The 20,344-nt window shown below is 41.2% G+C and overlaps 1 protein-coding gene across 3 annotated transcripts in view; it reads left to right on the forward strand.

Moving 5' to 3' along the window:
- nhsl2 (NHS-like 2) overlaps positions 1-20,344 on the forward strand; it is a 124,409-nt gene that overhangs the window by 42,434 nt on the left and 61,631 nt on the right. The window contains exon 1 of one of the 3 annotated variants that reach the window (XM_032582266.1): positions 10,062-10,557. The exons of 1 other annotated variant lie outside the window; for it this stretch is intronic. In XM_032582266.1, coding sequence (XP_032438157.1) covers positions 10,479-10,557 — 79 coding nt within the window. In that variant the 5' untranslated portion in view covers positions 10,062-10,478. Of the gene's footprint in view, positions 1-10,061; positions 10,558-17,914; positions 18,070-20,344 lie in introns of those variants that run through there. One more of the 3 variants, XM_032582267.1, reaches the window with a different exon arrangement.

Here is a 20,344-nt window from a genome sequence, read left to right on the forward strand (position 1 = left end):
TGAAGAAATCTGATTTGTGGATAGTGCTGGAGAGTTGATTATGTGGACTGCGGCCATAAAAAATGTGCTGAATCGTCTCTTTCGGTGCCAAACAGCTAATTCTGCTGGTCTGCTGTAAACTCATGTTGTTTATTGGATTGGATGATTAAAGTTTGAAGAAACAACTACATACTGGAAGTGCAATGATTGATTCATTTAAGAAACTGGGCCCTGGGAGAACTGTACACGACCACTGTAGCCCAGTACTTCCTCTTCATGGTCACCAGCTTGGTTACACAGTGCTGGGGGATGTGATGGCAGCCCGTCGTTCGAACCGCATTTGTCAGTCATTGTGGCCGACCCTCCAAGTATTCAACAGGGTCGAACTCAGGACTTTGACCAGACCGTTTATTCTTTCAACCCCCTATTTTTGGATGTTCTTATTACGAGCGAACACTGCTATCTTAGGGCAATGGTGGTAGGACTCCATCCTGCAACCAGTAGGTTACCGGTTTGTAAGACACTTCCCTCGCCTTGCCTGCTGCTGGTGGTGGTGGTGGTAAGAAGCCTCACTTCTGTCAGACCCTACTGTAGCTGTAGCTACAATCCAGTAGCTCACCACTGTCAGCATGTAAAGGTGTGTGAATGTCTGTATGTCAGGGGTACCCAAAGTCTATCCTCGTCTGGTCCATGTCCAAACATGCAGGATGCCGGCCCTCCAGGACCAACTGCGGACACCCCTGCTGTATGTAGTTTGAAGCACTTTGGGGTTCTCTGGACAGGTAAAGGTCATTTATCTTGTATTACAGAGTTTTGTTCCCAGCGCTAGAGATATTTGATTGCCACTGGTTGCAGAATCTCTTCAAGAAATGATTTTTTATTGACATTACCTCCTTCTAGTGATTGATGAACAGGGGTGCCCAAAGTCGGTCTTCAAGGGCCGGCATCCTGCATGTTTTAACTCTCTCCCTGGTTTAACACACCTGGATCAAATGGTGGCTCATCAGAGGCCTAAGAAGAACATTGACATGCTGGAAAGGTTGTTACTACCAGCAGGGAGCGTCATGGAGGATGCCGGCCCTCGAGGACCGACTTTGAGCACCACTACTCTAGAACACAACATTTCTCATGGGTGGAACATGGTCAGGGAAACATAAAATTTCTTCCATATTTTTAAGTATATTTGTTTTGCAAAAGTGTCTCATGAAGGTACCTTCCATTTATATTTAAAGCATTTTCATAAGGAGTTTGATAGTAAGTACAGCTTACTGAAGACCACTCTGTCAAACTGGATTACCTCAGATGGTTTCATCATTAGCTGTGTAATCCTTTAAGCAAAATACCTTGTTTTTTTTGCCTGCTTAATTTTGACCAATGTTTTACATCCACCTACATTTTCTTATCAAACTCCAAACAGTAATCTGGCTCTGCAATGGTTGGCGGATTAGCAGATTATTAGTCTTCCTGTAGAGCATAGCGACTGTCAAAGACACACACATACAGGCAGACGAGAAGAAATTACTTCAAATACGATTACATGCAGGGATTAATACAAGATTAAGACTGGAGGTGACAGTTCTCTTCCCCAACACCTTGTTTAGAGTAAACCATTGAAGAGATATCGGAACAATATGGTGAAAAAGAGGCAAACAGACAAGACATAGACCATGTTTATATACACACTAAAGCCTCAGGGTCCATTTAGAAACGGCAGTTAAACCAGCATGTTTCTGGTCTGGCATATCTGTAACACCCACTACACACTATTACATGAATACATCATGAACCGTCGTTCCAGTTAAGTTTATGATTTTCAGTAATCCAGCAAAGTAACTTAACGCCTTATGTTTGCAGCTAAGCTAGCGTTAGCAAAACAATGTTTTGTTTTTCTTTTTTGTTGAATATAACAACCCATTGGAAATGAATTCAGAAAAGGGGTTATTGTTTGGCTCATGCATGCTACAAATAATAATTAGCAGCTCTGCAACATGCTAGCTTCCAACTGATTGCACATTGAGCCGGTAGAAAAAAGCCAGAGTCGGGTAGTAATTGACTACATTTACCTGAGTAACTTTCTGGGATTGAAAAAACCTTTTAGGGATAGTTTTACCATGCCATACTTTGCACATTTACTTGAGTAATAACATGAAATATTGCTAATCTTACTTGAGTAAAGTTTCGTTCTACCTACTGTGAGTAACTTAAACAAGGAAGAATGTGTGGTTGCTTCCATTTTTTTGAGAATTTTGATACCAATATGTCCAGTCCTCATTGTTGCGGTCATTACCTGAATTAATTGACCTTTTAATTGTAATGCTTGAATTGCCTTTTCAAAACCATATGTGCTCCCAGCTGTTTGTTTCGTTTACACATCGTTTAATGTGTCCGTGTTCCGGGTTTCATTTCACACACTCACCAAAAACAATGAATGAATCTTTAATGACATTTAGTGGCTCACATGGCAATGTCAAACTCTGGCTCGAACTCGGAGGCACGCAAAACCTTGCTGCTTTTTCTTTTGCATTCTCCTCTCTGTAGGGATCATTAAAGAGCAGTTAATTACCCATAATCCACTCTGGTCCAGATGTCTGCTCAGTCGGAATGGTCCTCAATTTGTGTGTATTTGTGCGTTTGCTCCTTTTCTTTTTTTCTTTTTACCAATCCGCCTCACTACTCATGCTTTGCTCTCTTTTTCATGTTTCCCCCCTCTATTATCCCTCGAGGGTATTTAGTATTCTAAGTTTTTTTCACTCCATCAAAGTTGTTTCTCTCTTTCTGTGTGTTTGTTTCTCTGCCCACAAGTTTATCCACTCCGCCCTCTTCCCTCTCCTTCTCGCTCGGCTCTCTTTTTGTCTCACGCTCTCTCGCAGCCAGAGGGAGTCGACTTGATTCAGTCATCACTAATAAAACTTCAGCTTGCACCTGCTGTTTGAACCACTGGAAGGTACTGTACCTCTGTTTACTCATTTGCATTTATTATGTAGCAGATATATGCAGTTGGAGTCTGGCCGTGTCTGCCGCTCCAAACAGTGAAGCTGTGATGACTGCTCGCTTGGGAGATAAGCAGGTTTTATTGGTTTGCCGCAGCTTTATTATCCTCTGTAAGTGATTCCTTACAGTTTCGTTTTAACCGGGGCAAAAGGTCGTTGGGTGTCCTGGTTACAGTGAAGACGATTCGGCTGATTGCCGACTGTATTTTCAAGATTTGTGCGTTCGCGGGGATCGTGTCGTGTTGAGTTTGAACCCTGAATTGGTGGGATTCCACAAGTGTGTTGTAAATTTTAGGCAAATTTGAGGCGTTACATTTGAGCTGGACATGGAAATTGATAGGTTTATTTTTGTCCTAACCTGCAAAGAATCTCTAACAGAAATACTTTGTGAAAAGTTGGCATTTTCTGTAAAAGAAAAAAAAAAAAAAAAAAAAAGCTAAAGCTTGAATGTTGTTGTTATTATAAGTTACACACATTTCCTTTATTTTTAAAAAAACAGAAAAATACCTGAAGCGATATTCATCTAATGGGTAAAACAAAAAAAAAACTAGGAACTAACATTGGCTTGAGGGCTTTTAACCTAGCTACTGTGTATTTCTCTGTAACATTTACTACAGTAAGTACGCAACCATTCAATCTTGTATGTTTTTTTTTAAAGAGCAAATGCAAAACCTTTGATGGTGAAGCAATATCCCACTGTAAGCATCTTCACTTGTTCGTTTTCGTCTTAGTTTCACGGTGAATCCCACAGCGACTCGCTACGCATCCTCATACCACCTCGCTTGAACTATAAACTTTTTATTTTATTTTTTTTTAGAATACTCTTGGTTTTCTGGGGGCTATCCAAATAAAAAGCGTACTTTTAATAAAGTAAGTATAACATACAATTATATGGCCACATTTTGACCCAACAAGTTTCAAACATCACTAATTTACTTTGCCGTCTACTTTGCTCAGTTTTACAGGCTTATAGGCCATTATGAGTGCCTGATATTGTTATAAAATGGGGTGGCAAGGTGCGGATGGATAGAAATATAACTGATAACCCCTTCCAGCAGGCACAGAAATCCATAAAAAACAATAAAGGTGATTTATTTGCTCATTTAGTGCCAGTTTTGCTGATATATGATTGTTTGAAGATGTTAGGTTTAGGTAGAAAGCAGTCACTGTTTCTGCCCCTGTGTTCACACGTTTCTGCAAGTCAGTGCACATGATTCACAAGGACAGAGCAATTCAGGAGTGCTATAACTCTTTAAAAACTGACACATATTGAGATTTGCTTCTTTTTTTTCCATCTAATGGTTGTCTGACTGGACAGATCATTCTGAAATATGGGTGCATGGGGTGAATTGGTCTGCACTCTTTCCCAGTTGGAGAATGTATAATTCAGCAAACAAAAGCTGAATCGCAATTAATTTCAATGTATATTTGAAATTACCGTACTTGGTAAAAATGTGTATTAAGAAACAACTTTGTAGCTTTGTGTCAAAAAGCCTGTGTGGTAGACACTGGAACGGATCGTCTGGGTGTCATTGGGACGGAAACAACAACAGCTGCAGAATAAGAATCTCTGAAAATCTCCAACAGCAAAAAGTGGATACTTTTGTGACTTTCATAGAGTCAAACGGCTCGGCTCTAAAGCTACTCTAAATGGTAGCGACAAAGTTACTGAGTAGGGAACATTGAATTCTCGGTTGAACCCACTGGTCGTCTGGATGACGGCATTCTTAGTTGTATCATAGTATTTTGCAAAGGGAAGACTTTTAGTTGCATGCTTACAGTCCTTTTCAATCAGCAACTTAGTAATATAATTTTCACTTTTTGTCCTTCAAACCGGTTTGTTTACAATGTTTCACATCGAGGACACAAGTTCTGTGGAGATAAAAGCAAAACAAATTGCATTATTCCACCCTGCTTCGGTTTTATGAAACTGGACAAACAGGTATATTGTTTCTTTGCTTTGAACAGACCAAAGCAGAGGTAAATAAAGCTTGAATACTGTTGTAAATGATGTTGGTGGTGGGGGGGATCTGGTTTTGGTCTTTCCTCTTTTTCAAAGAAAGGTTTGGCTCGGCATTGTCTTTGCGTTGGGTCAAGACTGGGGCAAGAGCGAGATCAGCGGACGGCAAATATTACAAGAGCTGGAGTCGAGATTCGCACAGCGGGCGGAGAAACAAAGTCGGGGTTTCTCTCGAAACTGAAGCCGAAGCTGGATGCGAAACCTGCTTTGTTATGTGACTGGGACATGGGAAAAGAGAGGAAATGAGGAGGAAAGTAACACTGTCTCACCTGCGCTGGCTTTTCTGGGACAGACAGAGGAAGTCAGAATCTGATAAAATGGATTCAAACGGAGAGCAAGAGGCTGAAGTAGCGACCAGAAAAACAAGCTAAAAAGGATCTGTCGGCACGCAGCTGAACCGAAAATAGTGAAGAGACATAAAGAGATGTGGCAGAACGTGTGAAATCAATGCTGTCGACTTAACCAGAGATTCTTAAAAAATAAAAAAAAAATAGCTGGCAAAACTGCAAGGAAGCAAGCAGCTTGGCTTTTAAAGGCAGCCTGTTCTTCCCTCTGGGCCTTGGAGTCGTTGCATAAGCAGCAGGATCAAGTATGAGCGAAAACTAAAAGCAATCTCTGTGGGAGGCCCACGGATAAACCTGGATTAGTGATGGTTTCAGGATATTTGTAATAGGGAATCCCAGCAGATTTCACTAAGCAAATATGTATCGCTTATGCCACGGAATATTAGCTGCAAACAAAAAGAAATGAAGATTTCCAGGGCGATGGCGCCGTCCGCCTGCCTAAAAAGGGCCGTGAGGAAAACGCCGAAAGCAACCTCAATGTGACTGTGGCGCCGTCTGCACCTCACATTCACTTTTCAGACAATTTCTCATCTGGTACTGAAACCTGTTTTAGAGTTTCATTATCGCAATTAATGAAGGAAGAACTCGCCGTTTTATTCTCCAACCCTGCACAATGACATTATGAAACAGAATACTTTGTCCATCTTTTGTGAATCTGTCAGGTTTTCTTTTCCTGGTACTTTGGAATACCTTGGTGGGTAATCAATGTAGTTTAAATTTGTCCAACTTTGGTTTTGGGGATGTGCTAATATCAGAAAAAACCCAAAAAACAATTTCTGCTAGCAAAAATTGCTGGAAATTTTTTTTTTAGCAATCTTGTGAACCTGCTCCTGTGAGTTCCAGGCGGTTGTGTTGTAAACGTTGCAACACTTTTTATTAAGCAGTGGAGTTTTGGGGCTGTAAAGTCTGCATCGTCGAAGCTAACACCACACAATAGCAGATCAACTGTCTTAGAAATTTGACGTGATGCTAACAAGCTAGCCACATGATGCTAACCCAGAGTCTTTTTTGATTAAATTTCTCTATTTTAACAAGAATAAACTCCACCAACACTCTAAATACCACAAAACATTTTCCATTTTGCTGTTTTATAAATAAATCAAGATGTTTAACTTTTTTTGCTGTTTCTTTTAGCTGTAATTTCAGCATCTACGTCTGGCTGTAGCAGTTAGCATATGTTGTTTTTTTGTTTTTTTTCTCCAGGATTTTCCGCACTTAATTTCTAAAGTAACATAGTGTGTGTTGTAAAAGCCAAGTCTAGCATTGCTGGTCTTTGTTTCTGACTGATTACATCAGTAAAATCTATTTTTTTAGAGTAAGGAGAGTGATTTTATATAAAACAAACATGAGTATAAATTAGAGGAATGTTTTATTTCATGTACAAGGATTGACCAGTTCAGCAGAAAAGAATTAACATGACTAAGTCAGTAAAAGTTACAATTATAAAACAATTTCTTTAACGTTATGTACATCTGAAACCAGATATTTACATACATTGTAGCTTAAAGAAGCTGCATGGTGGCGCGGTTCTTGGCACGTTTGGCTCGCAGCAAAAAGGTTCTGGGGTTTTGTTGACGCTGTCAGCATATTGCAAACATATATTGTATCCTATATAACTAAAAATCAGTCTGCACAATAATAATACCCAAAGAAATGCTTGGAATGCAATGATTGTGTACAAGGTGTCACCAAACCGCAGTGTAATATTCATTCCTCTTCTTTAGCCTCAATACTTTAGATGCTTATGACTGACAAAGATGGCACTTTATAATATGCAAATAATATGTGAAATTTTACCCAGCTATTGTGGGAACTCTGTTAAAAATTACTCTTACATTTGAGCCATGTCACGCAGTTTATAATGCAATTCTACTACATACTAAGGAAATAAATGTCTCTTCTTCTTCTTCTGGCCTTAAGTAAGTTGAAATAGTTTTGTGAATTCCGATTGACTCCAAATAAGAAAAGTTTGGCATAAATAAATATCAGACAGCTATTAAAAAAAATGCTTTATACAATGTAGCATTAAGTTTCTGAATAAGTCTTTTGCCCTGCAAGAAAAGAAAAACAAACATCCAAAGCCCGCTGTAGAAGACAGCCTCTCAAAACCCAATGTTTTCAGTCTTGAAAGGAGCAATAATGATGCTGTTAAAGTGAGAATAAAAGCCGCAAAAATGTGTCTGCTGAGCAGAGATGGTCCATCAAGGTATTTATTTGCTTAGTCTCCTGCTGCGAGAGCTATAGCCAGAAGTGGTTGTAAAAAAAAATCCTTTATTTTCTTTTCTTTGGAAGAGAGCAGGCGGAAGTCATCGTTTGTGTGCCGTGCATTCATTTCCTGATTGTTGATCCAAGCACTAAATGAATGTGAACAAACTAGTTGCGAGTGGGTGCATGCTATCAAACCAGACATGCATGTTCTTCATTTAGCAGCTCGTTGTTTAGACGTTAACCACAACTCCAAGCAAACATCTAGCATTTCAGCTGCAGTCGATCATCTTCTGCCTTAATCAAGGTTGACTCAGCAAATACTTTGACGTCTTTTCAAACTGGAACAAACAGCTTGAACACACGGCAGGCATTTTCTCTGTGTTTTCAGCACTAAGCCTAAATGTGCGATGTTCTTTTCAATTAGGTGATATTGTGTTCATTCAGCACCTTTTTTTTTTATATAACAGCTGTTTATTAGGATGTGCGACGAGGCAGAGAGAAGAGGTGGGGAAGTGAGGAAGAGGGTAGGCATAAAAAGGCTGCAGTCTGTTCTCACTGCAATACATCAATATGTGGATCTAGTATGCTATGTTTAAGCGTAGACCAAGTATTTAAACATATATTTAGAACAAATAACATTTGGACCTAATTTTCTGAATTCAGTTTAGATGAAAGAGAAAAAGAAAGGCATAAAATGGAAAAACTGACAGAAAAAGCTAAAAATGCGTTCCAAAAAGGGATGTGTCCGGAAGCCAGACTCCAGAGTGGGTTATGCAATCATTAAAGTAAACTCAAAGACGGAGGCACAAGAACAAGAATGGCCTCCAGTGCTCTTTACGGTCTGCTCCTGCCAAATGGACATGACTTCCAGAGTCTCTCTCTGTAATGTGTGTGTGAGGTTGTGTCAAACTGCTGGGTGGGAAAGTCACGTTAACTTCAGATTGAATTTTTTAGCCCAAGCTGCATCGCTTATCCATATGCAAACAGATTTCTGTGCGGATGAAAAGCAAATGTTCTTTGGTGTAGACAATATATGGTACATCCAACACGAGGGGAACCTCAAGACAATAACTTTTTGACCTCAGTCCTGATATTTTAACTCAAGTTCAGAACTGATAAGCCATTTGGATGAGAGGCGAAACTTCTTCAAGAAACGAGTGACGAGCTTCCTGTTGAGGAACCCCACTTACTCTGCCGTACTTTACTCCAGATCAGCGCGTACTTGAAGCGGACGTCTGTGCCAAGGTCGATTTTTTTATGACCGTGTACTCGGTGTTGCACAGTAATCTGCTCCAGGCGTTCACATGGAGCTGTTTTTGCGTGCGACACCCAACAGTCATTGCCACCAATTGCGAGGACACCCCAGAAGCTCACCAAATTTCTTGAATCATTCAGATTGTGGGAAATGAAGTAATCTACCACGAGAAATGTAGGCAATTAGTATGAGTGACTATGAAACCCCGACCATGCATGGACGGTGCGGTCACAGTATGCGCTACTCACAAAGTACGCCTGACTTTGTTTAATCAGGTTATCTTTCAATGATCTGAAAGATAACACTGTGACACAAACAAGCCAAACGGAAGACAACAATCATTCTCCACAGCACTATATGCTTGTTTCAACCTTATATTTGAAGCAGACAAGCATTATTCCTTGTCCAACCACATCTTAAGGCCCCAACGTACTTGGGCGTACTTCACTCTACCAGTAGTTTACTGTGCAACGCAGTTGTAAAAGTTGATCTTTGCGCGAGCGTGTCTGGCGGAGGTTTGCTTCGAGTTCACATCGAGTCCGCACAAAAGTCAATTTTCACAACTGCATACGCATGCTCCCTTTGGCCCAGTAAACTGCTTTTAACATCGAAATGTTTTGTACGCGGCACCGAGCTGATAAGGTTGGGAGTTGGGGCAACCAGACGCGAGGATGCAAGAATGCCACTCTCTGTGCCACACTAACACCTGTGCAACGGCTGCCTTAATCAAGAAGAAACACAGCTCAGAGCCCAAGTTGCTGCTCATCAAATTTGCTATAGAAATGTAGGCAATTGGTGCGCTTGAGTGTGAAATCTCAACCGGGAGCAGAGAGTGCAGGCAGTACGCCAGACTTTGTGGGAGCCTTTAGGGTCAAACTTTATCAGGTTTTCTACAATGTTAAAATTTGTTCAATGATCTGAAATATATCAGTGTGACAAAACAAGCCGAACAGGAGACACTAATCATTCTCCACAGCACTATATGCTTTGTCCAACTTTTTACTTGAAGCAGAATAGCTTTATTCCTTGTCCAATCGCATCTCAGCCTCAGCACTTTCAGTTTCATCTTTTCTACCAGTTTTTTCCCCATTTCTCACTCTACTGCCCATTTCTCCTTCTCACAATCCCTTGCTCCTGATTGGCTGATTTCACCCTTTTCTCTTTATGAATTGAACAGCAGTGGCTGAATTCGACTGGCTGGAAGCTAATCAACTCAACTCACATGCTTCCTTTCCCCCCCCTTTCTCTCTCACTCTCTTTTTCTCTCTCTCTCTCTCTCACAGACATTTTCCCATGTACACCTGCAACCGTCAGACTATCTCCTCCAGCACAATCCCTCTTTCCCCCTCACACACACGCAACCTTTCACACTCTCACCGGCATGCAGCCCGCTTTGTCAACAGCTCACGTCGCATCCAAGCTCTCACTCTCTCTCACACACACACGCACGCACGTAGCTCATCTGCAATCACCCGCCGGGCTCACACACTCATCACAGGTCGCGCGCAGTCACACACTCTGAGGTCTCTTGCGATGCTGTGACTCCTTCCGTCATCTTCCCCGGTCACACGGCGGCTCGACCCGGGCTCGTCTTTCACTTGCAGACCACAGACCCTCTCTGTCTGTCTGTCAGTCGGCGTGTGTGTGTGCGTGTGTGTGTGTGGCGGTGGCATGAAGCGGTGATGTTCTGGGACAGGAAGAATAGTATGGGCAATTCCCAAAGACGGCCCAAAGGAAGACACAGACCCAAATCTGCAACAGGTACTTTAAATCTTGTGCTTTTAAAAAAAATATTTGTGCAATAATTTGCTGTCAGCATCACATTTCTTCCCTGGCATGCGTCTCATTCCCGTTTTTGTGATTGGGGTAATTCTGTGTAATTATACTTCGTATCCATCCCTCTTTTAATCTTTTTTCTAACCGCCGTCACTGATTTATTCAAACTTACACTTAAATCTCCCTTTGTGCTCCTCTTTTAAACCGTACAGCTTCACACGTCATTTTCTTTCCCCACAGCCATCCAGTGGCTTTCCTTTCCGTTTCCTACTTCTGTCCATTCTTCCCCTTTATCAAGTCTTCATTTTCACCCAGATGTCGCCTGTGCATCTTTGCTGTTTTCCAGTCTCAAAGCAAATAATCAATCCCTCATCATTATGGATTATGAACCGTCTCAGGGTCTGCTGTTCCACCCATTTCAGCATTTTCCCATTGTGGATCCCTGCCTCCATTCATGCACTCGCACTGGGAAGCCTCCACTCATTCTGCACCTGCATATGGAACGGCACTTTTCCATCAAGACCGTTACTAAATACATCCTTCTCCTGATTTTGTCGCCTCTCTGTCCATAAACTCTGTTTTAGTTTCTAGACTCGTGTAGCTTTTCGGCTTCTCGTTTTAGCCGTCCAGCTCACTGTTGCTTTATCCATTGTTTCCACTGTTTTTGTTGTGAAGGATGGTAACCCCGTCCATTTGCCACTCGCCAGCCTCTGGCATGCGGGTTTCGCTTTGTCTTGGTTGCCAGATTTTGAGTGTAGTAGGTCAATTGGTCGTTTTCTTCTTGGCGTGTGACCAGACCGTGAAGGCGTGTGTGTGTGTGTGTGTGTGTGTGTAATTGATACGCTTCCGATTCACTGTTACTGCAAAGCTCGCTCTCTCTGTGGGTTGTGAGTCCTAAGGCTTCACACGTTCTTAGATGCACTGCCACATTCTGCAGCGTCGTCCATGCTTGAGTGTGTGTACGGATGAGGGCGTGCGTGCGCGTGTGTGTGAGATTGCCCATCTTGCACGGCTGGACAGTATCACTGGCGAGCTCTTTAATTATTTCAAAAGGCGAGGGGTTCCTCTGAGAGTGGCGGAGAGAGGAAAAATGCCAGATAAAACATTTTTTGGGAGATCTGGAAGGTCAGACATATTGAAGGACTAAGAGAAGGAAGGTGTTGCAAGAAGAGAATTGCATCAATTTACTCCCCGTTTCCTCCCAAAGCTAAGGCTGATTCCCTATTGTAGCGCATTCATGCAGAATGTATGTAAGCTTTAACCCAAAGTGACAGCCGCCCATCTGTTTGACCTTGGCTCTAATCAGCATCTGAAGCTCATTTGCTCACCTCAGACAGCAGGAAACAACCACATCACCGTCACTCAGTGCTGCACTACAAATGCGGCCGCATGATTTAGTGCCATGCCAACGACAGAGTGGAGGACGAGAGGCGAATCTGAGGTTTTCGGACTCAGCGGAAAAATGACATCTCTTGCTTTTCAGGTGAAGAGCTTCCCGACACCTTGTGTGTGATACACGCTTGGAAATACCTGTCATGCTGAAAAAGAAGTGGTTTATATGGGCATAAAAATATGGCATAAAGTAATTCTCTTGTCTTGCAGCAATAACCTTGACAGTGTTGTTGTAAAATGGGATTTGGATGAAGTGTCTGCCAGATGCTGTTGGAAATAATTGTGGTTCTTTTAAAGGGCCAGTATCATGTTTTCTAGGCACATAGTGCCATTTTATAGCACAATTCAAGTGACTATGTCTCTTTGAGTTGTTATAGAAATGCTACTTATATCAAATATGACTCAAAAGAAATTTTACTTTCTGATTTAACACCTTGAAAATGGGCCTCTGTCTCTTTAAGAAGTTCCTGCTCTTTCTGAAACTCTGCCTTCAGGAAGTCATCACAACATGGCTCCTCATTTTTACCAACATTTCACTGAGAAGGAGCTCATATATGGAGCTCAGCAGAGTCCCACCAGGTATTTGCTAATTGCTGCTGGCTAGTCTGAAGGAGCCAAGTGGGGGAGTCACAGGGGAGGAGAGTTCTGTGAGGCGAAAGCTCAGAAACTGCAGCTCGAAGGCGGAGCTAGCTCCACCCAGGCGTTTTGCACAGCTGAACGGTTGCCATGAGAGATTAAAGGATTTCTCAGACATGTATGAAAGAATCACGGCAACACTCCAGGTGTGTTTTTGATGAAAGAATAACATCATAACATGATGCAAAACTCAAAAAAGTCGATTTTACATGATATTGCCCTTTTAACAGTCAGCCAGAACTGTAACCTTGTTTCACCAGTTTGTAGCTCTAAGGTTTAAGTTTAAACCACTCTTTATTTGTTGGCTTTTTGCAACCCTAACCCACTTAGCGTCAGAATACCACACAGCAGCGATATTACTGGTGAATTCTGCAGTGACTATGTGAGCTGAGAGAAATCCACATTTGTCTTTGTCATGTTTGGTCCCAATGCGCTCTGTGACCTTCAGCATCTTTGGAGCGGTTCGTCTGTGTCAGGCTGAAAATTGCTTCGGCATGTAAGGTATTAACTGGTGACACTTGGAGTGTATTAGCCAACGAGTACTTCATACCAAAATGCATTTCAAACATCATTAATTGGACTTTATAGTGACGACAATAAATCTAATCTCATCGTGATATGAAATGTATCACAGTAAATTATACAATAATTGATATTTTTGTGGTATATTGTTCAGCTCAAGTCTCTCATCATGGAATTTCTGCACTTTATTAAGTATGCAAATGAACCATCTTCCCTGTTTTGTGTCTCCAGTGGCTATAGTGTCATTCTTCCTACTAAATTAGTCATCAAAGCCGTCAACCAAATCACAAAGCAACCTCAGGCGATCTGGATAACATTTCACTACAGTCATCACTGCCCAAAACATTTTATTGAAGTGCTTTTACAGTTTGGACCGCTTGTAAGAGATGCTGATGTCTGTCAGTCAGTGCGTGTGTTTGTGTGTGGAAGAGAATTTTTGTTTTACTTCTACATATCCATCCTCCAGCTTTTTAAATTAAAGGACTGAGAAAAGAACGTTGACTGTCTGTCCTCTTGCTAGTATTACCTGCATCTCAACATTGCATAAGCATCATAACAGCAGCTGCGTTTCCGGTGCAAATATAGACAAGTACTAGTCTATATGCTGCTAACGTTAAAAACACAATTTTGCAATTGCTGTGCGCAATTCTATTGTGAACTGGAGTCTGCCAGAAAGTCAGGATTGCTCTGAGTTAGCAATGCTGGTGGTGAGACTATCAATGTAGAACGTGCTCTCCCTCACATATCACACTTTTCTCATACACATCAATTTATCTTACAATACACACACACACACACACAGAAAACTGATAAACAGACAGTTTCTGTACACTATCATACCTAAAATATTTTTAGCAGGGATGATCTTCCCTAGAAGCTCAAGCTGAACCTCTTCATTCAGATATTTTCGAATGGATAGATGATGTCATATTCAGCCTCCTGCAGCAAAGGCGGGAAGGTGGGAGAGAGGGTTGTGTAGATGGAAATGATGATGACGATGATGACGATGTGGACCAAGAATTAGGAAATGGTCCACATAAACCATGAGAGAAACAGAGAAAGAGAGAAAAAAGAAAGAGGAATTAGAAGTGAGGTTGGCGGGGGGGAATGGGAAGAGATCGGAAACGGAGCCGTGGGAACGTGTGCAGTGGAGGGTCCGCTGTTGCCATGGTAACCATACAGGTGTTAAAGCGGGTCAGCTGATTTCCCGGTCGGCGCTTCGCCAGCAGCCGGCGAAGCTGCGCGCTGGTGTGAATGCTTTCAGATTGTTCATTCATTAACAGCAGAGAGAGAGAGCGAGAGAGAGTGTGTGTGTGGGTGGGGGCGTGTGTGTGTGTGTTGCCTACCGATGTGTCCGCAGTCTGGTGGGTGTGTCGCACTTTGGTTCCTGTGGGAATACCTTGCTTTTATTGGAATGGCAGCGTCCCGCGCGCTACAAACGACAAATTCTTTCCTTTTGCTTTGACTCTTTTGAATCTCTCGGACCATAAGACGCAAGAAAAAAAAACAAAACAAACAAAACATTCCTCAAAGCTCAATGTCACAAAAGCAGCCAAGATTGGTACCAAGTCTCCATAACAACCATTAGATCATGTCTACATGTCAACCAGTCGTGTGGGAGGCATGCCAAGAAAAAGCCTTTTCTCTCCAATGATCATGAATGTAAACATGTTGAGTGTACTTAGCTCTACTTGTATGTGTTTTTGTGTTTATTACGTAATAAATGATAGGTGTGTGTGTGTATTTACATTACACCTGACGTAGAGTAACAGAAAATGTTTTAAAGCAAATTCAGGCAATCATTCTGACAGTTTCATTTCACTATTAATAGACCAACAGTCTTAATCCATGTCCAGAAATGTTAATCTAATTAAACTAATAATAATTTTAATTCAATATGGCAATCGGTAAAAAGTTTTCCGTCTAAGAAAGTCCAGCTGATTGTGATCAACCCGCTCATTATGCAGCAACCCTATGAATTCAATGAAAGATAATTTGGAGACTGCATAATATGGTAAAAATAAACTCTGTTAGAAAAACTATACAGTTATTAAAGATAGTAGATGAAGAGTCTAAGAAATGTACAAGTGAAAACACTGCAAAAACACAACATCTTACCATGTAATTTTGGTGTAGCGTGCAGTGTAAATGTCTTAGTACACTTAAAATAAGACAAAACTAACTCACAAGTAACTTTTTTCAAGCTGTAGGAACTTGTTTTAAGTAAACAATTCTTTAATATTGATGAGAAAGTACTTATAACAAGATATTTACCCCATGTTATAAGTGAAATAGTTAAAGAATTGTTTACTGAAAACAAGCTCCAATATCTTGCTGAAAAGTTGCTTATATGTTAGTTTTGTCTTATTTCAAGTGTACTAAGATATTGCCCTAGAAAATAGACAAAAAATACTTGGTAAGATTTTGTGTTTTTGCAGTTTTAGGATCAAATGAAAATTGTACATGATGTAGTTTTGTATATTTGTGCAAAAAGAGACTTTCTAAAAGTATATGATCTGGTGCAGTCACTGGGAGGAAGGAGCTATGATAACGCTCCTTTGTGCATTTAGGATGCAGCAGCCTATCAGCAAAGAAGTATTAGCAAGAGTAATGTTTTGTTGTTACAAGAGTTCTCCTATCTTTGTCTACCTGCACTGACTTTATCTTAGGACTCTTATTTTTCTTACACCTTTATTTTTGTCTCTGAGTTCCTTCTTTCTCTAAAGGGAATTGCTGCAAGTTCCAATCCTTAGAAATGTCAGCGCTTATTTTTGCTGGGTCACAGCAATAACAGCAGAGCAGGTGACAAACCTCGAGGAGAAAACACAAAATATATTTCTGTCTGGACGAACATGTAACAACCCACGGATCGCTAGAACAACAAAGATGTTTTGTCGTAATGGCTAAAACAAAAATCCCTTAGACCTGCTATGACATCATTAACCTTCGCTGATTAAAAGGATACCAACCACTGAGCTCCTGTCCTCCTCCACTACTGGCAATTGTTCTGCATTGCTGTGCTTCAGACACAGTTTCCTTGGAGCCAGCGAGTTGCAGACGCAGACTCATTGGTTGCTGTGCAGTGGAGATCTGAGTGCCTTTGCTGCTGGGGAACAAGTACTGATTTCTTGCTCGTATCAATTGTTGTTAACACCCACAAAGTGGTACTGTTGCACGGATTTTTGTGTGTGCATACAGAAAAAGTGCCTGATTGCCAGTCACCGCTGTCGTTTTCAGGAAGCTGATGTCAAGGAGAGGAAGGAAAAGAGCAAAGTTGGTGACAATAGCTATGTTGGGTCAAAACCCCCTCCCCAAAAAACAAAGAAACTGAAATCGTTTGGGTTTAGAGATTGACAACATTTACCGTGCTAATATTGTAGTACTGAATACATTCACAAACATAATAATTCCCTGCTTGTATGAATTGTCTGCTGTATTTTGTTAGTAACACTTTCAAGTGAAACGTTAGGCTACCGAGTAGCGGAGGAGCTAACGCCAAGACAGGCCACAGCTATTGGTGACCTGGAACAGATCCTGCAGGAGCTGAGAGAGTTCTGAAAAGAAACCAAAGAAAGTATAAGAATGCTGAGATATAAAGCACAGTACAAAAACATCTGTCACACAGACACCAATAAATAAAGAAGACTTTCTTTAAAGAATGAACTAGTTGTAGGTGGCTTCAAGTACCTGAAACTGTCAGATTAGTAACGTTTTGCGGTTGTAACTTCAGATTGCTGGTTCAAGAATTGTGACCACATTCATTACTTCCTGCGGCTCTGACAACCTCTCAACATAGTTTTGGTTTTAGTCTTAAGCACGCTGTTTTGCTGCAAAAACACAGGTCTTTGAACAGTAAAATTAAACATGCACAAAGATTTGTTTATATTCTGCTAATGTAAAAAAAAACAACAACACACAATTGTGTGATTCCATTAAATAAGAAATTAAATTAAAATCAGGCGAGAATAAGCTTGTTCACGCGACAAGTCATTATAAATCATGGCCGAGATGTAAAAGGTTATTTCATAATTAAATAATTTTGTCTATGCTGCGTTTTGGGGAAATTGTACTTGATAGCTTTCCAGAAGAGCTTTGGATTCAAAACGATAAAAAGACAAATAACTCTATGAACTGTGTGACGCTGTGAGAGTCCTGGTGGAGCCAGCTGCATTTTGTCTGGAGAAAATTGCAAACCAAGAAGAAGACTACTTTCTGTCATCTTCTTCGTGGTTTTCGCCAGTAGTAACATCCTGGTTGACTTGTGTGAGGCGGGAAAAAAAGTGTTTCCATTACATTTCTGCGAAATACATTTATTTCTATATAGCTGAAAATCGGCCTCAAAAACCTTTTTTTATCGAAAAACGTTTCTTTTTTCTAAATTGTCGTGTGACCGGTTAAGCAAATTTATCTTCGTAATTTCAATTTACTCAATTCCACAGGTAATGGAAAACGCAGCTATTTTTATTTTTTTTTATCAGTCTCGGTTTACTGAGGTCTATTTTACATCTTTTTAAAATATATATATAATAACAATTATGTTTCCATACTGGTACAGCTGAAAGGAAATGAGGAGAGGGAAAAAGTCATGTGGAGTTAGATATGTGGGGGGGGGAACAACATATGAGTTAAAGCGCTGCAGCCACCACCAAGAGTTTCCTCCCTTTCTCTTTTCACACTGCTAGTAAAAACGAGCTGCTGTCCCCGGTCTCTGCTCGGTCTTTTCCCGCCTCTCTCTCTCTCTCTCTCTCACCGGCCCCGCTGACACTCCGGCTGCCCAGGGCCTCCAGTGAGTCACTGGGTTTACTTCAGCAGGCAGCGCGCCTCTCTTCCTCCTCTTCCTCCTCTTTTCCTCTCGCCCTCCTTCCTCGTTTCTAACATGGATGTAAGCGAGCTGCTCCCAGAAGGAATTTAGGAACTCGAACATGGACTTTTTATGGGCCAGAGCGGGTAAGAGACATCAGGAATGCTTTAACAGACACGTAGAAGAAGTTGGTGCAGGGAGCAGATGGGTTCAGCTTCTTGTTGAGATTAGCAAAGCTCAGGAATGTTCTCCTTGGTGTTAGTGAGGTTAGAATGGATGTGTATTATTTCTTTTGAGGTGTTTTGGTTTTGTTATTTTTCTGGACGTCATTGGGGGGGGATAAATAGAAAGGAAGCTGCTGTTTGTCATGTCAATAAATCACAGAAAACTGGTTAAACAGAAATGCAAAGCAGAGTTTATTTTATTTTAAGGAGTAATATATTATGTAACCTAGAATTGCTTTATATTATCTGTCTTTATTAAGACATTGCTATATTCTAATAATATAAATGGTTTGAAATTGAACATTCATGTGAAATCTACACTGACATGTGCTACTTATTCGGAAAAAAACCCCTTCAGCTTAAAGGTTTAATTGCTTAATTTATTTAGAAGTAAGTAACTTAAATTTGATTTATTTGATGCATTTAATAAGAAAGTGTCTTTGGAGTAGAGAAAGCAATTAGTTTTTGTCAAATTGTTGAACCTTTCTAGCTGTTTTCACACTTTTTAAAAACAATATTTACAGAAAATTCAAAAGAAAAATGGAATGGATAGCAAGTATTACTTTGCTGACATTTGATTATTGCTTACATTGTTATGTTGTTTCTTTAGCATTCATTTATGACTATTTTAAGCTAAAGTGTGGAATCGCCTGCTTTATTTAGCAATAGTTCTCAAATGCTTACTGCTAAGATTTGACCTTTTTTCTCTTTTTTTTGTTACCTCTCCCGGGGGTCTTTTTGTGGGCTCTAGTGTCCCTTAAATGAAAGTAGGCTGACAGGAAAGGGGGAAGGAGAGGTGGGAAGACATGCGGCAAATATCGTTGGGTCCTGGAGTCGAACCCGCGCCGGCCGCGTCGAGGACTCAAGGCCTCCAAACATGGATCGCACTAACCACTATGCCACCACGGCACGCCCTTCTCTTTCTTTCTAATGCAAGAATGAAAAGCAGATATTAGTTGGTAAAGTATTGTTTCCATCTCCTCTTCCATTTCCTCCTCCTTGGCTAAACTTGGCAAGTTAGACTAGCAGCAATAAGCCTGTTACTAGCTAGCTGGCTAACTAGCTAGCTTGTTGTTACTTGTCTAGCAAACTGTTGTTGCGCAACACCCCCCCCCTCCTTTCTCTACTCTCTCACTCTCTACTTCCTCTTCTGAGAGGGGAGATGTGCTACCAGCTCTCCTTCTAACGGGTTAATTGAGTTTCCTAAATCTGCTGGGATTTACCCTGTCCAGGACTGAAGTAAACTCTGTTTAAGCTGGTTTCGAGAAACGATTCGCCTGATTTCTGACGGCCTACATCCAGGTGTCCCACCCTTCTTCCCCCTGTGAATTAGCCAGACTGAGCAGCCTACAGCCAACTAGTTTCACAGAGCACACCTGTTAACGGTCGCTCGTTCTCTATTTTACAACTTGCATTTGTTATTGAACCAGGTAGGTTTTAGTGACTCGGGCGAGTCCCAAGGATGACGTTTTACATTTGGGCTACCAGCAACCTAAAAACATTTTCCACTTCTTCCTCTCCAGAATCAAACATCATAGCTATTTTACAACCATCAAAGAACTTTAAGGTGACTCATTAACTGAATGTCCACAACATCTTTTAGATTTTCTTTATGCTAAATATTTTATTAGTAAGGCATTTTTGCAAGGGTCAGTACAGCTTAATTCAGTAGCAGAAATAATCAAATAAGTAAAATCAATCATCTAGTCTATCTTTCCCTACTGCTGATACTGAGAACTAAAAAAGGGAACCTTTGAGAGAGACGGACGGAGTTTGACGTTTCGAACCCCAGACCTGGCCTGATGATGAAGAAGGTGTTGCAGCAGGAGGAAGATGTTGATTGGCGAAGGCAGGGATCTCTGTAGGTCTGATGAGCTTCTTCTCCGCATGGATGGTGAGGTCACACAGGATTTGCAGGAAGGAAGGCACCAGTTCTTCTTCTTTGCCTTTGTTGTTCGTCTTTGCCTTTGTCTTCATCTTTGTCTTTGGGGTCTGAACCCAGCCGATGAGAGAAGTGCGATTCAAAGCCACAGGTTGTGGGCCTGACGGGTTGGTCTCCATGAGCAGGACAGTCTTCGGCTCTGTGGCCCCGGCTCTTCTTCAGCTGCAGAGTTCTTTGTCCATCTCTTGGCTCGAAGCTGCCCGGAGGATCCAACTAAAGGTTCCTCTTTTGCACCCACCTTTTATAGGGTTTATC

Source organism: Xiphophorus hellerii, chromosome 14, assembly GCF_003331165.1.
Source record: "Xiphophorus hellerii strain 12219 chromosome 14, Xiphophorus_hellerii-4.1, whole genome shotgun sequence".
Classification (NCBI taxonomy): domain Eukaryota; kingdom Metazoa; phylum Chordata; class Actinopteri; order Cyprinodontiformes; family Poeciliidae; genus Xiphophorus; species Xiphophorus hellerii.